The sequence below is a fragment of the Exophiala xenobiotica genome (genome assembly GCF_000835505.1).
Source record: "Exophiala xenobiotica strain CBS 118157 unplaced genomic scaffold supercont1.6, whole genome shotgun sequence".
NCBI lineage: Eukaryota > Fungi > Ascomycota > Eurotiomycetes > Chaetothyriales > Herpotrichiellaceae > Exophiala > Exophiala xenobiotica.
The window spans coordinates 2179941-2193762 of record NW_013562489.1 but is presented as its reverse complement, the minus strand read 5'-3'; the positions used below and the strand labels follow the sequence as shown (position 1 = coordinate 2193762).

At 52.3% G+C, this 13822-nt stretch overlaps 5 protein-coding genes across 5 annotated transcripts; 2 read left to right on the top strand and 3 right to left on the bottom strand.

Annotated features, from left to right (window-relative positions):
- Nucleotides 1–991: 991 nt before the first annotated feature.
- PV05_10081 (uncharacterized protein) lies at nucleotides 992–2782 on the top strand (the record flags this gene model as incomplete). Its single annotated transcript, XM_013456478.1, has 4 exons — nucleotides 992–1374; nucleotides 1455–2506; nucleotides 2569–2623; nucleotides 2695–2782. The coding sequence occupies 4 exons, from the start codon at nucleotides 992–994 to the stop codon at nucleotides 2780–2782; spliced, it is 1578 nt and encodes a 525-aa protein (XP_013311932.1).
- Nucleotides 2783–5002: 2220 nt separating this feature from the next.
- PV05_10080 (uncharacterized protein) lies at nucleotides 5003–6414 on the bottom strand. The gene is made up of 2 exons (XM_013456477.1): nucleotides 6253–6414; nucleotides 5003–6200 (listed from the first exon to the last, which is right to left on the bottom strand). Exons 1-2 carry the CDS (start codon nucleotides 6371–6373, stop codon nucleotides 5185–5187), a joined length of 1137 nt encoding a protein of 378 aa, XP_013311931.1. The 5' UTR covers nucleotides 6374–6414; the 3' UTR covers nucleotides 5003–5184.
- A 524-nt stretch (nucleotides 6415–6938) lies between these two features.
- On the top strand, nucleotides 6939–9415 carry PV05_10079 (uncharacterized protein). Its single transcript, XM_013456476.1, has 2 exons — nucleotides 6939–7007; nucleotides 7125–9415. Exons 1-2 carry the CDS (start codon nucleotides 6944–6946, stop codon nucleotides 9029–9031), a joined length of 1971 nt encoding a protein of 656 aa, XP_013311930.1. The 5' UTR covers nucleotides 6939–6943; the 3' UTR covers nucleotides 9032–9415.
- Nucleotides 9416–9641: 226 nt separating this feature from the next.
- On the bottom strand, nucleotides 9642–11380 carry PV05_10078 (uncharacterized protein). Its single transcript, XM_013456475.1, has 2 exons — nucleotides 10998–11380; nucleotides 9642–10878 (listed from the first exon to the last, which is right to left on the bottom strand). Exons 1-2 carry the CDS (start codon nucleotides 11247–11249, stop codon nucleotides 9733–9735), a joined length of 1398 nt encoding a protein of 465 aa, XP_013311929.1. The 5' UTR covers nucleotides 11250–11380; the 3' UTR covers nucleotides 9642–9732.
- Nucleotides 11381–11768: 388 nt separating this feature from the next.
- PV05_10077 (uncharacterized protein) lies at nucleotides 11769–13618 on the bottom strand (the record flags this gene model as incomplete). The annotated part of the gene is made up of 2 exons (XM_013456474.1): nucleotides 11769–12880; nucleotides 12931–13618. The coding sequence occupies 2 exons, from the start codon at nucleotides 13616–13618 to the stop codon at nucleotides 11769–11771; spliced, it is 1800 nt and encodes a 599-aa protein (XP_013311928.1).
- Nucleotides 13619–13822: the final 204 nt, after the last annotated feature.

The window sequence follows — 13822 nt, the reverse complement described above, 5'->3', positions numbered from 1 at the left end:
TTTGGTCGCTGTCCATGTGGGCTGGCTGCAGAATCCTTACTCTCCAGCTTCTGTTCCGGATACTGCCTCCTGGCCATGTTTGTCTTCAAGCTACCGAGGGCGAGGTTTCGCCTCAAACGAGATGGAAACACGTAAATCGAAGATCTAGATAGAATCAACTCACTGATACGAAAATCGCAATATCTCATCCTGACAACTGAAAACGTGCTGTTCCATGCTCAGCTGGGCATTTGTCATTTCCTCAGGCTGAAAAAACACGCAGCCGGACTTGGTGTCCATCTTTGGATGCGCCGCTAGACTTCCTATCATGAATATTCTTCACCTGAGTCTATAGGAAATAGTACCATTTCGGGTGAATGCTGAAGCTGAGACCGCTTGATGTGTCAAATGGGGCATGAAGCATAGCTTTCTCCAACCCTCCTCCGCTTCTCCGCGTAATGGCGGTGGGGAAAGACTGCTGGCAAAAAAGGGGTGGCTATTCTGCAACGTTACTACTGAGCATGTTGGGTTACATGCATCCCGGATAGCTTTACCTGAGCGAGAACCAGACTGAAAAAAACAATGGTGGAGACCCGAATCCCAATTCTCGACGTTAAGGTCTCTACCAATCTTTCTATCCAAGGTGACAAAGCAATGCTCTCCGGTCATGAAGATCACAAGGCCATCCAAACTCCTTTCTGGCGTCTGGAGCAGACTCCACGACGCCCCGCGACTTTCCCCAGATTCAGTCGCGGTACCGTGGTGGCTGTTTCAGTCCTGATCTTGTAAGCCTCGAGGGTGGAGCTTGAACCCTGAACCCTGGATCATCGTGCGCTGGCCTTCAAGGGAAATGCGTTCCATGCCAAGGCACCTTTGTAAATGTTTTCAAGTCAAAAGGTATGCTGTCTCGAGTATATAAGGGTGACGAAGTATCTTGATGTCTCAAGAAAGAGGTTAGTTCCGTCTCCAAGACTCAGTATTTCCAGGTCAAGCTGAAGCCGACTTCTCGACGATGCTTCTAGCTCGGGGTCTCGCCTGGTCAGGCCTGCTGAGCGCTGCATGGGGTCTCGCCACCAACGAAGCGCTCGATTTTGTGCAGTTAGAAAAGCGCACCAACTGTCCTACAGACTATACAGATTATGCCAACGTCAGCCACCCACCTTTGTCAGAAGGGAAATACAAGCTCGGCTACCAGCGTCCACCAGCAGAGTGCCGGACCTTCGTATCTCAGGAGGTCGAGAATAAAATTGAAGAGCTGAAAGGGGTGATCGAGGACCCCGACCTCTTCCGATTGTTTGAGAATTCATACCCCAACACACTCGACACGACAGTCAAGTGGAGAGGCAAGGCGAAAGACTCAGACGAAGAGCTGACTTTCGTCATCACGGGAGACATGTAAGTGCGAGAGCAATGCTATCATTCATTCACAGACCACAGCTACGTGTGGACCAGGCTAATCGCAACATGTTGATCAGAGATGCAATGTGGATCCGGGACTCGGCCTCGCAACTACACTCGTATCTGCCCTTCCTCACCAATGCGACCGCCGAATCAGACTCTTTGGCCTCACTATTCCGGGGCTTGATCAACCTACAAGCTCGGTTCCTCATCGAGTGGCCGTATTGCAATGCATTCCAGCCGCCCTTGGAATCCGGGCTCGAGCCCGTGAACAATTCGGATGCCAGTGCCAACACCAAAGTATTTCCCGACCCGGACAATTATACCGTGTTCGAGTGCAAATACGAGCTTGACTCGATCGCGTCATTCCTCCAGTTGTCTGCCGACTACTACGAGAAAACGAACGATTCGCAGTTCTTCTCCAAGTACCAGTGGACCGATGCTGTTCAAACCTTGATGACTGTTGTCGGAGAGCAGACGTACCCCACGTACAATGAAGACGGGTCGATCGTCATTGCGCCGTACACGTTCTCTGCTTTCACGAACAGAGGCACTGAGACGCTGAACAACAATGCCTACGGCAACCCGGCCGCTGGTGGTACAGGCTTGGTCCGCTCCGCCTTCCGACCCTCTGACGATGCTTGCATCTACGAACTCTTTGTGCCAGCCAACATGATGTTGGCCGCAAATCTGGAGAGAGTCATACCCATCGCCAAAGCAATCAAGGCTCCGCAGTGCCTGATAGACATGATGTCCAAGAGGGCCAAGCTGATTCGGGACGGCATCACGAAGCACGCCGTTACCTCTGAAGGGTACTTCGCCTTCGAAATCGACGGTTTCGGTAGTATCAACGCCATGGATGACACAGGCGTGCCAAGCTTGTTGTCAGCACCCTACCTTGGCTTCCTCGAACGAGATGACAAAACCTACCAGACGACCCGCAAGAGAATCCTGAGCACCAGTAACCCGTACTTCATGAAAGGACCTGTCATCAGCTCGATCAGCAGCCCACACATTGGTCCCGGTTGGGGCTGGCCAATGTCGACAATTACGCAGATCCTGACGAGTGATGATGACGAGGAGATCAAGGACTGTCTACGTACCCTCGTCAGCAGCACCAATGGTCTTGGTAAGTTTCATTTCTGGAGTAACCCCGTCAAAGTCGAACAAGAGCTAACTACGCCGACTCAGGATTAATTCATGAGTCCATCTTCACCTTTAACGAGGAAGCGTTCACCCGACCTTGGTATGTTAATCTCGGCCTCAGGCGTCCACGGCCCACAGCGTGAGCAATTTGATGTCCTAACAAATGTTCAGGTTCGCATGGGTCAATGGACTATTCGGTGAGGCAATTCTTGACCTATACCAGAGAAAGCCGGAGCTTCTGAAGACCAGCTTCCAATGAGCTTGTCGACGGTAGGAAAATGAGCGCGCCTGCTGGAAAGTGCTCAAGCTCAGCTCTGGGAAATGATGGTCATCTAATTCTTCGATGCTCAGGAAGCCAGGCCCGCATGTTGTCGGCACCGTAGTACCGGATTAACGCTAATGTAAACTTGGTGTTGTGCATAAAGAGGAAGAGAGGGAGAAGAAAGGCTCAGGCAGACTCAAGGAGCGCTCAGGAAGTGGCAGGTGAGCCGAGGGAGAGCAAAAGCGGCGATATGCTTAGTCACGAGGATATTTGCCAAAAATGAAATCACTGGGTCTGACCGAGATGCACGCCTCTATCATTCATTGTAGCAGCAGGTTCTTCTCATTTATAGAGATACAGCTGTCAATAAGTCGTATCTGTGTCAATCTATAGAACTGAATAGAATGCCAGGAGCTTCAAGTAATAGTTGAAAAGATGACTGAAGGGGCCGCTGATTCTATTCTACTTACACTAATTGTACCGTAGAAGGCACCCGTCCGTGCCACTGACCGTCACAGCAGAGTCCCATAATCCGTGAAATACAGCCAGTAAGTAGATGTCCTAGATTCATACTTCCAACAATATGAAGACCGTCTGGGCTACGGAGGGTGCACCATATCCTCTGCTCTTTGTCAGTCGCTGACACCAGTTACCAGAAAAGCTGGATCTCGTTTGAAGGATTTCTCCATGTCAGACAGTGCTTTCTTGTTTGACAAGAGCTATGTACCTTAGGCTGGACCATAAAGGGGCGTCACGTGTAGATAATGGCTGATCGTAAATACCGTACTAGTGGAAGAACTTCATCTGACCTTCTTCAACTTTCTGTTTATGCCCTTTGCTGAGCCATCACACATGTACTCCAACCGATTGTTATGTGAGTCCGGTAGGTGTGGGAGTCCTATTTTGGACGACCTTGTCGAGCTCAGCTCGCCGACGCCGTCGTGCCTGCGTGCACTCGCCATGCGTCTTCAACAGTCCTGTCCACCATGGCAGCCGCGTCAGTCAGCTGCAGGCCAGGCAGTTTATGCAGGAGAACGCATCTTTGGATTGTGATTACATCGTTCAATCGCGTCTCAAGGCATCCATTCACTGTATCCCCTCTCATTTTTTACATGATATCATTTAGTCTTTCGTGGACTATCTTCAAAATGTCTGTCTCGCCCTGGATATGGTTTGTTATTTCGGTTGGCTCAGTACTGGCTTTTCTACGCCATCACCAATCTCCATTCTCGAACTCCTTGCACGCTCTCGACTCTGTCCTTACACAAGCTCAGCGCTTGTCTCTTCTTCTCGACAAGATGGAACCACTTCTTATGGCAACGCTTGTGATAATCTCAACTCTGGCCGCGTACACCTGCTACTTCCTCCTCCGACTCTTCGTCCTGGTGCTGCTCATCATAATTGGCGAATGTGTGCCTCTACGCCTCATTCCAGGGCTGTTCCGCTTCCCACAGGATCCCCACGGAGCACTGCTACTACCCAAGCCACCGGAGGTCGATTGGGCTTGGTTTACAGCTTGGTTCACTAAAATATGGCGCCGACTGAGCTCAGAGAAGTCGCCGACGCAGATTCCAAACACACCACTCACTTCCCGCCGAGACGCGAAGCGGGCCATGAAGAATAGGAGGAAGGTAAACTCCGCTTGGTCAACTACGAAAACGACATCTGCTTGGATATGGAACAAAGCATACAGAATGTGGTCAGCAACGACGGAGCCCCTTTCTCAGTGGTATGCAGCTATATCGGACAATCTCGAGGCTCGGAAGCGGAAGGAGGACGAACTTGCGGATGCGAGAGCTTTCGTCGGACGAAAATTGTGGCCATTCATTCAAGAAGCTTCCAGCGAGCAGATTGGCCATTGTTTGTTCTGCACCGAGGCGATCTTCCACTTGGACATGATAATAGCCTTGCCTTGCAAGAAACGTTTCCACGTCCGCTGCACACAAAACCTCCAGGCGACACACCACTCATGCCCTGTCTGCTGCGAGCATAGGCTTGTCACAAATGAAGCCCCGGTCCAAATCCAGGTTGAGAACGCTGAATCAAAGAAAGAAAAGAAGAAGTGGGAGAAGTTGAATAGGAAGAAAATGCACAGACATGATAGGAAGCCGTTTCGTGCTAATATCGCGCGAGGTCGAGGTATTGTGAAATGGCTTTCACAGGTCGAAGGTTGAATGTGTTAGATGTGTCTGAGCGTGGAACAGTGACAGATCTTGAGTGGTTTGCATATGGAGCGTTCTCAACCAGGTTGGAAAGAGAAAGTACTGTCTTTCTTTAGAGAATACATGAATTAGGTCCATTACTTCCGACCCGAACCCTTAGGCGACTACGTCAAGCGAACACGGCTCATGCCATGCTTCGAGAGGCTTATGGCTTATCAACAGTGCAGCGATCCATCTTCAAGCACCTTTTTGAGCCTGTCCAGGACGTCCCGCAGCCATCAATTTCTGAACCGTCTGCATGAACTGGTCTGTCTCCGGCCCCTTGTAGGTTACGTTGTTGTTCAGGTTCTCCACGACATGATCCAAGAACGGCATCTTCTGCTTCTGAACTTCCGCGTACTTGCCCCTGACATAGGTATCGGCCAGACCCTGGCGCTCTGCTTGACGTGAAACAACATCGTCGAAGGACATATCCCTCGGCTTGACCTCAACATTCTTGCGTTCTGTGATCTCGTCCGCACGCTTCTGCGCCATCTCCTCGGCCAGATGGACCACTTCTTTCTTCTCCTCTTCGGACTCGAACCGCGTGAAGTAGCCCTTGACATACCGCTCCGCGAGCTGCTGAGGCGTCTGGTATCCATGCGGAAGGCGGTGCGCGAGCCATTCGATGCGCTGCTGGACTGTCTCGGTCAGACCGGTCGCGGATAAGGGTGTGTTCGGCCAGTCGGCGCGCAATGACTCGATAGACATGTCCTGCCCGGGCTTGTGGATGATTTCTTCGGTCGGGTTGGGAGGGGGATCGATCACCGTGTTGATATAGTGCCCGACTTTCTCCTCGATGTCGAGCTCGTCTTCGTCTTCTTCGGCGGCTTTTCTAGCAGTGCGTTGGTCGCGGCGTCGGATGCGTTTGTCGATTTTGGGGCCCGTGGCACCCGCCGCTCGAGCGGTCCCAGGTTGAAAACGCTGAGGTCGTTGGGTTGATGGGCCGGTGCGAGGAGCTCCGGTGCGTCGAAGTATGGGGCCTGGCGGAGTGGAAGATCTTTCGTTTTGGCCGGTAGCCGCACCCTGGAGACGAGATGGGCCTGCACCATTTCGGCGGAGGAGTGTGCCGCGCTGGACGGGTGATCCTGTTTGGCGGAGGACGCGTGGAGGGCCGGCACCTTGGCTGGAGTTTTTGGCTGATGGGTTCACAAATTCTCGGATGATACGCGGACCCGAAGAAGGTGTTCGGTTTGGAGGTGGTTTTGAATTGTCTGCTCGGGACTGGTTAGATGAATTAGGAGGTGAGAGAGGAGAGTGATCTACCTTCAGCGCACAGCATGCGCCCAGAGGAAAATCTTCGAGTGATGCTCGTGGAGGCTAGTGATGAGGTCCTGCGTGGGGATATGAGACTCAGTCTCGCACACCTCGTGCAGAGTTGATCCATTGTGAGGATGGAGCAACGTGTGAGAATACAGCGTGTTGGTGGTACGATAGATCTGGGATTGAGATCGAAGAGAGCTTCAATTGTAAACGGTCTTGGCGAGTCACGTGGCTTTCAGCCTTATCAGCGCGAGGCTGCGCTCGACTGGAGACTCGAAATGCTCCGTAGAAGCAAAGATATCTGATGATGCCTGTATGCTTGACGTCTGTCCCAGAGCGACAGCACCGGAATAGAAGGGCACCTACTCTGGAGTTTGGGGAACACCATAACCTCACTACTGATGGTCGTATTAGTCCATGGGGGCTCACCGCGCCTATCACATTGGGGGATCCCCTTATGCCTCAGAGTACAGTGTTGACAATTACCCAAATCTGCAACCGCTGCCTTCAGGGTGAACTCCTCTCCTATACTGCTCTATTCGCAAGAATGACAATGGCGTCTTCCCCGGACTCAGCATTGTCTTGCCAAGCCCCATGGCACTAAACCTAATGCGGTTATCCCGACTCAACTCATCTCATATCAGCCTCACTTTTAATTTACTTCCTCCTTCACCACCACATAAACACCACAACAATGGCTCACACCCGTGGGCAAGGCGCCCGACCCGAGGGCTTTGCAGTGTATCAACCACCAAAACGTGAGCGAAGAATGGCCCGTCCCCGTGTTGCACGCACTCCCAAAGTGCCTGCACCCGTTGTTCCCTTATACAAAGACGCATCTACCCAGACGGATGTAGATCTAACTAGCTATCCAGAGACCACGAGCGCGAAGCGACGCCGCGAAGATGACGCGGCCGAAAGCGAGTCGAAGCGACAGCGAAAAGCTATCACACCAGAACAACCTCGCTCTCGCGGCACCTTCATGTTCTCTACCACACGAAACCGAAGCCTTCTAACCTCCGCTCCCCCCAAACTCTCCCACCGACGCGAATCACCATTCACGAGACGAGTCATCTCGCCAGTCGAAAGACCAAATACCACCCCCAAGTCCTCAGAAAGAACTGACGAGAGCTACGAAAGAGCCAGGCAGCCAGAAACACCTACACAAGTTCCAGCGCGAGCAGGCGGTCTTTTTGGCAGTGTGAAGAAAATCTTTGGCTACTTCACTGGCGCCCAGGGTGAGGCAGAACAACAACCGCAACAACAACAACGCGGCAGTCCCAGAGAAGACGCGCAACGTCAACAAACGCCGATTCAAGAACCGGCCGAACCACAAAGCCCTACCCCCTCACCACGCACTCCTGAACCTGAATCTCCTACTCCACAACCAGAAATACTGGATAGCAGGATCTTCACAAGAGAACACTTCAAACGCCGACGAATGGCGAACACAATTGCAGGTCGTGAACAGCTCGCAGCTATGCGCAACAACAATAACGAGGCGGACTCGCAATTTAATCCTGTCGAAACATCAGGCACTAGCAAACGCAAATTGGCATCTGTCAATGGCGCGATACCTCCACCCAGAAGAGGTGGCTTTGGTATCGATGACAGTTACCTGGACCAAGACCAGGAGGTCGAAGGACTTGAAGATACACAACTCCAAAATGGCCAACCATCCACCCCAGCGAACAGAATGGAACCCCAGACTCCTCTGCGCTCGGCATTGCGGCCGAACGGCTTCGGCACTCTCGGACGATCTGCTAAATCGGTGCGCATCAGTTCCCAAACCTCAGTCAAACATGTCTACGGAACATATGGTCGTTCTGGGCAGTACCATGGCAGCATGTTCTCTGACCCGTCGGAGAAATCAGACAAATCAGAAAAATCAGACAGCTCTCTGTCTAGTATCTCGGCCAGAGAAGTGAGCGGCATGCACTCTCCTACTACTATTGAGAACACGCAGAACAACAAGACTCCCAAGTTCCGACTTGACACCAGTGTTTTCGATCCGAACGACGACAGCTGGCGGCCATCCCTCGCGAATCCTTCTCCCGGTCATTTCCGTGTTCCAGATCTCGACGAATACATGGATGACGAAGACACAGTCACACTTGATCAAGAAACAGAAGATGTTCCTCCACAACCTAGCACACCTCGGATGTCGCACGCAGAGCTTCCCGGAGCTGCACCAGCTACGCCATCATCGACCTCTCAAAACGACAGTGGGATGGGCGAAACAGCCGAGAGCCGCTTGGAGAAGGCAAGATCCGATGCGCAGAAATACAAGCCAGCACGTTCATCACGCCTCTCTCTCACCGAACAAGCGCGATCACGATCCTCCTCACCACCTGGAGAAGATAGCACCTTCCGAGAATCACAGATTGAGGTATCAACCACACCTCCAATCCGAGATAGGACGCATGCGGATACTCCTACACAAACAACCTTATCACCAACCCCGACACCAGTTGCACGCAAACCGTTAGACAACACTGTTGTTGGAGAAGATGGAATGACAGACTATGAGAGAGAACATCAATACGATGAATGGGCAGCGAACCTTGACTGGCTTGAACCACAAACCTATGTTGAAGCCGGCATCGCCTCGTCTTATATTGACGATCTTGTCCGAAAGAACTGGACTGAACGAGACTCTCAAGAGTCGCGCGAGTTTTGGAATCGTGAATTCGATGCAGGATTGGAGGCAGCAAGGAAAGCTGAAGCTGAGGGAAGAGAACTTGTTTGGATTACTGATCCCGAGGAGATGATGGATGCGTGAAGGACTTAATGGACGTCCAATACCTGGAAGCATAGGTCCACAGAGGCCATCCAGGTCGATACTGTATGATTATGGAGATATTTGTCAGAAGGGTGGTGCGTCTGAAGCCACGTCGAGCTCATTGTGTGTCTCCGTGGCTGATGTCGTTACCAAGCCGGTGCTGATTGGAATGCTTTGAGCTGCCTATGCCATGTTGAGCTCCCGTGTGTCTCCATGGTGGACGTTATTGCCGAGGCCAGTGCTGGCTGGATTGAAGTGCTTTATGCTGCTTGTATCATGTTGAGCTCTTGATGTGTCTCCATGGTCAAGTGCAGTGGGTTCGAGCTCTCGTGTGTCCTCACCCTGACTCTCAAACAGAAGAGAATTATGTCTAGTGTATTCTAGGAATGGGAATCATACATTCGAATGCACTTTCACTACGTTGTGACTCTACTATCCGGTCGAAGCTGGCTGGTTTTCACACGTAGTCATCCTTTTCTCGCTATAGCACTTCTACCCAGAGTAGTCTGGACTCGCACGAATTAGAGGTACTAGTAGTATCCATCTTCACTGCGACAGTCAGGTAAGAAGAGCTCGCTCATTCGGAGGGACACCCTTCCGGGGCCCAAAGTGCAATTAATAGTCAGTTAAATTCTCTACATACGGGCTTGTGAAATTTGTGGCCATAACCGCGGACCATGGGGACAGGCAAACCATGGCCCTCAAGCCGTATCATTGGCCATACCATTCGGCTCCTGTTGCTCGTCCACAAAGCCGACCTCGATCACACTCAACGTACTACCGGGTGGGGTCTGGATGCTCTTGATCCCCAATTTCTTACCCCTTCCCTTGTGCGCTGCGTCTGTGTCGGTGCCAGCAAACACGCCCTGGTCGAGGCCGTCGCCGGCCCGGGCCACCAAATCCTTCCACTCTTCCTCGTCTCTCTCCTTCGCATTCGTCAGCATCATCATCTGCAGGTCCGTCGTACGCATCATCCGCTCCACATCGTACGGTAGGACGCCAACGGTGGGCGGCATCAGTTGGTCCATGATGACGATCCTCGAGTCCGGGCTCATGCTCTGCACGATGGGGCGCAGGATCTTGAGGGCGTACTCGTCACTATAGTCGTGCATGATCATCCGGAGAAAGTAGACGGCCGCGCCCTTGACCGGCTGGGTATTGAAGAAGCTGTGCTCCATGAAGGCGAAGCGCGAGCGGAGGGGTTCGGGGATCACACTCGTTTCCGGGTTCGACGCTTGCGCGATGATCTTGGGCAGGTCCTGCACGATGATCTTCAGGTTCGGATTGGCCTCGGCGATCGGGATCGAACAGTGTCCGACATTGCCTGCGACGTCGACCACGATACTGTCTGCTGGGAGAGACTTCCAGTCGAAGCCGCGCGCGACGTGCTCGTTCGCCATGACGGGCGCTTGGGACATGAAGGTCATGATCTTGCTGAAGCGGTCGCGCAGGGCGGGTTGCGTCTCGTACCATTCGTACTGCACCAGGTCGGTATTGTTTGTGAAATTCAGGGCGGCGCGGTTCGGTTCCTGGCGTCCGTGGCCGTAGTGCTCGAGCGCTTCGACCACTTTAGCGGCGACGGGGAAGGTGTCTTCCGCGATGAAGTTGTTGAAGGAGCCGACGCCCCAGTGAGACAGGAGCCGGGAGGATGCCGTGTGTGCGACAAGACCTGGTGAGGGCTCGTGGAAGACGTGGATTGCCATGAGTTGGCGGAGCATTTGTTTGAGCTGTGAAGGGTCCAGAGACAGTTTGGACGCTAACTCTGGGTAGGTGATGCTTGAGTCGAGCGGGACGGCGGATGGGACGTTGTACCGATGCACATAGCGGAAGGCGTTGAGATCATGAGCCTGCAGGCGGGTCAGGACAGGCGTGGAAAGAGGCGGGAGGGCCTTGTCCACGTGGGTGTCATGCATATCATGCTTCTCCGTAGCTTGCAGGGACAGGTGTGGAAGGGGGATTTACGCACGCAATGATAGGTATGCCATGTCAAAACTTCGTCGGGGCCAGCAGACAAATCATACAGCCTCTTCGCAGCTGCACGGAGTTCGAGTCGGGCACCATCGATCTCAGGAATGACTGGCGGGAAGAACTCTGGCCCATTCTGGTCGAAGGTGGGTTGTGGGAGGTTGTTGGACGCGAGGTATTCCTTTATCTGTTTTGCTGTTTTCATGCATGTCTCTGCCAGAGCTTCCAGGTCTTCCACCTTGGGGTCGAGCATTTTGACGGAATCAGGTTGAGAAACTGGACAAAGCAGGGAGCAGAGCTAATACGCGACCGCAGATCGACGGTGAAGAGTTGTGTACGAGGGTGACGCGCAAAAAGGCACGGAGTACTCACCGGGGAGATCAGTACCTCAAATCTGGCGTTATCTCACGCATGGGCTCTGGAAAGTGGTCGTGCATTTAAGCAGTTTGACAACGCAGCATTGCAGTAGTGTCCATGTCAACGAGAGTAGTTAACCGAGCGCAGAGGATCCACAATTGCAGGATATGAAGCTTGGAGCGGCCAGCAGCTGTATACTCAATCATGTTGCCTCAGAAAGGAAAAGATACGCTTTAAGTTGACCCTTGTATACGAACCCTGTCACTCCTGGCCGGGTCGAAGCGGAGCGAATCAGGCAGGGTCTTGCAAGGCATGCTTGATTTCCGTTGGCACGGTAAGTGAGAGATTCGTGGAGAATCTTACTGTGTAGGATGAGCGCCGATGGTGTTCCCCACCTGCACGGCCGTCGTAGCTGTCACAAAGGGAGCTCCATGCTCTTCATCTGCGCGTCGTCCTTGTCTTTTGCTTGACTTTCCTTTCTTTCGACAATAGACCGCAATGTTCGAACACCATAATTACGCCAGTACTCCCAGTTTTGGTTGAGTATCAGGAACAGAATAATGACTGCACTCAGTGGAATGCTAACCGCGAAGAATAACCAGAACTGGGAATTTCCAGGCTTGAAATTGTCCGCCATGCTAAACATCGAAGCCACGAGCGTGAACGGGAAAATGACCGTGGCCAGGATACTCAGAGACAAGCCGCTTGCACCGTCTTCGATGGCCTGAAATGCCGCCCTGAGTGATGCGATATCCTTAGCAACTGTGGAGAGATTATTTGCTCGTTCACGGAGTGGTCTGAGGCGCGATGCAAGCACCTGGAAGTCTCTCTGTGCGTCAGAAAGTGCGCGCGGAAGCTTCGGCGCGTCGTCAATCTGCAGGTCGCAGTCGAGGGATGCACCGAGACGTTCAAGGTTCAAGGCCATGTTGGCCTCGAAATATATCATTTTCCGCCGAAAGTAGTTGATTTTGTGGCTAGCCTCGACAACGTTGTAGAATTCTCGTCTCCATTCCGCAGTGCTCATATGCTTGGGTCTGGTTGCAGGGTTGTCATCGCTGAAGTATTCACTTTGGGCAAGGGTGTGAGAGATCAGCTCCAAGACATTCGTCCAATGGCAACCGATGTGCTTCAGAAGATGATACGTAGAATTCACCGAGTCTTTGCGGACACTTCGCACGTCCTCCGCAGTGGCGAGGTTCTTCCAGTAGAAAATCGTTTCATCGAAGAGGGAATCCATGTTTCTGTGGTATGCGTTTGCTATCACGTCCGCGGTCTTCAGGCGCTCCGGAGAAGAGAACGAGAGCGGGTAAAGAGTTGTACAGCCTTTGTGATATGGTTCGCTGGCATGTCGCTTCTTTCCCAGCTTGAAAAACACATCGCCGTCTCGAGCCTCCCACAACTCACCCCGACTACCGAAATCTTCTCCGCTAAAGATGTAGTTAAGAGGAGATTCAGCTTGATCAACACATTTTCCATCATCCCGTTTGGCTCGGGCGACATTCATTGGTGGGTCGACCAGCATGACAGCTGGTGAGGTGTGAGTCATTTTGTGTTACTTCGGATAAGACGAGGCTTACCATTCCACCCAGATCCAGAGGCGTGTTCCTTTCTCTGACTTGTCCAGAACGAGACACAGCGACGGACAACGCCCACCGAGTCTTCCGTCGGCATGCTGGGCGATTCAACAACAACCCAAGGCTCGTATAACCTTCGATTTATTGCGAAGGTCATCTGGCTGCGCAAGTCTGAGAGATCGTGCCTATACTCGAAGTCAAGCTTACGAAGCTCATGGTAACGGAGTGTGAAGGACTTCTGTGGTCGATTCAAAGAAGGTAGTTGGCGGTGCCCGAGTGACTGGACATCTGTAAAATACCAAGCATTTGTTTGCTCAGCAAAGACAAGCGGGTCGACGCCAATTCCGTCACCGAGCAGCTCTATGAACTCAGGTTCAAGGTCTTCGAGGATATATAAGCGGCATGCATCTGTCTCCTGCTTGCTGTTCTTGATAGTCGCAAAATGGAGCCGCAGATCCTTGGGCTGGTCGAATTGCTCGTGACTAACATTTCCGTCTTTGAACTCGAGAACAGCACACCGTCCTGGTAGAATGCCATATTCGTCTCGGTAAGTAACGTCGACGACCTTCCGGCCCCTATCGCCAAACTCTGATAGCTTGAAGAAAAGCTGGTTAAGAGCGGGATAAGCGTCCTCTAGAGACTTGACCCTGGAAAGATATGGACCATAGGCTGTAGAGCCCGACTCCGCCATTGAACCTCGATCTCAAGTCAATATTTACGGCAAGTTCAGGACTGCTTCAACATAGATCTTGAACGCAGTGTTGAGCTCGTGCGCCTGTCTATGGTTTGCATGGAAAGGTTGGGTTCTTCAACAAACAGACAAAGCTGATGGGTTGACTGGCTTCATTGGTCTTCGGCATGATCAGGCTAATAAGGAGCTGGATGTTCTGAGGCT

Bases quoted from the DNA above. Each gene is read 5' to 3' on its own strand.
- PV05_10080 (XM_013456477.1), bottom strand. From the start codon at position 6,373: ATGGATCAACTCTGCACGAGGTGTGCGAGACTGAGTCTCATATCCCCA. The intron at 6,201-6,252 runs GTAGATCACTCT...AGTCCCGAGCAG, and splicing joins GCGCATGCTGTGCGCTGAAG to ACAATTCAAAACCACCTCCA.
- PV05_10078 (XM_013456475.1), bottom strand. From the start codon at position 11,249: ATGCTCGACCCCAAGGTGGAAGACCTGGAAGCTCTGGCAGAGACATGC. The intron at 10,879-10,997 runs GTGCGTAAATCC...ACCCGCCTGCAG, and splicing joins CATGGCATACCTATCATTGC to GCTCATGATCTCAACGCCTT.
- PV05_10079 (XM_013456476.1), top strand. From the start codon at position 6,944: ATGGCTCACACCCGTGGGCAAGGCGCCCGACCCGAGGGCTTTGCAGTG. The intron at 7,008-7,124 runs GTGAGCGAAGAA...CTAGCTATCCAG, and splicing joins AGTGTATCAACCACCAAAAC to AGACCACGAGCGCGAAGCGA.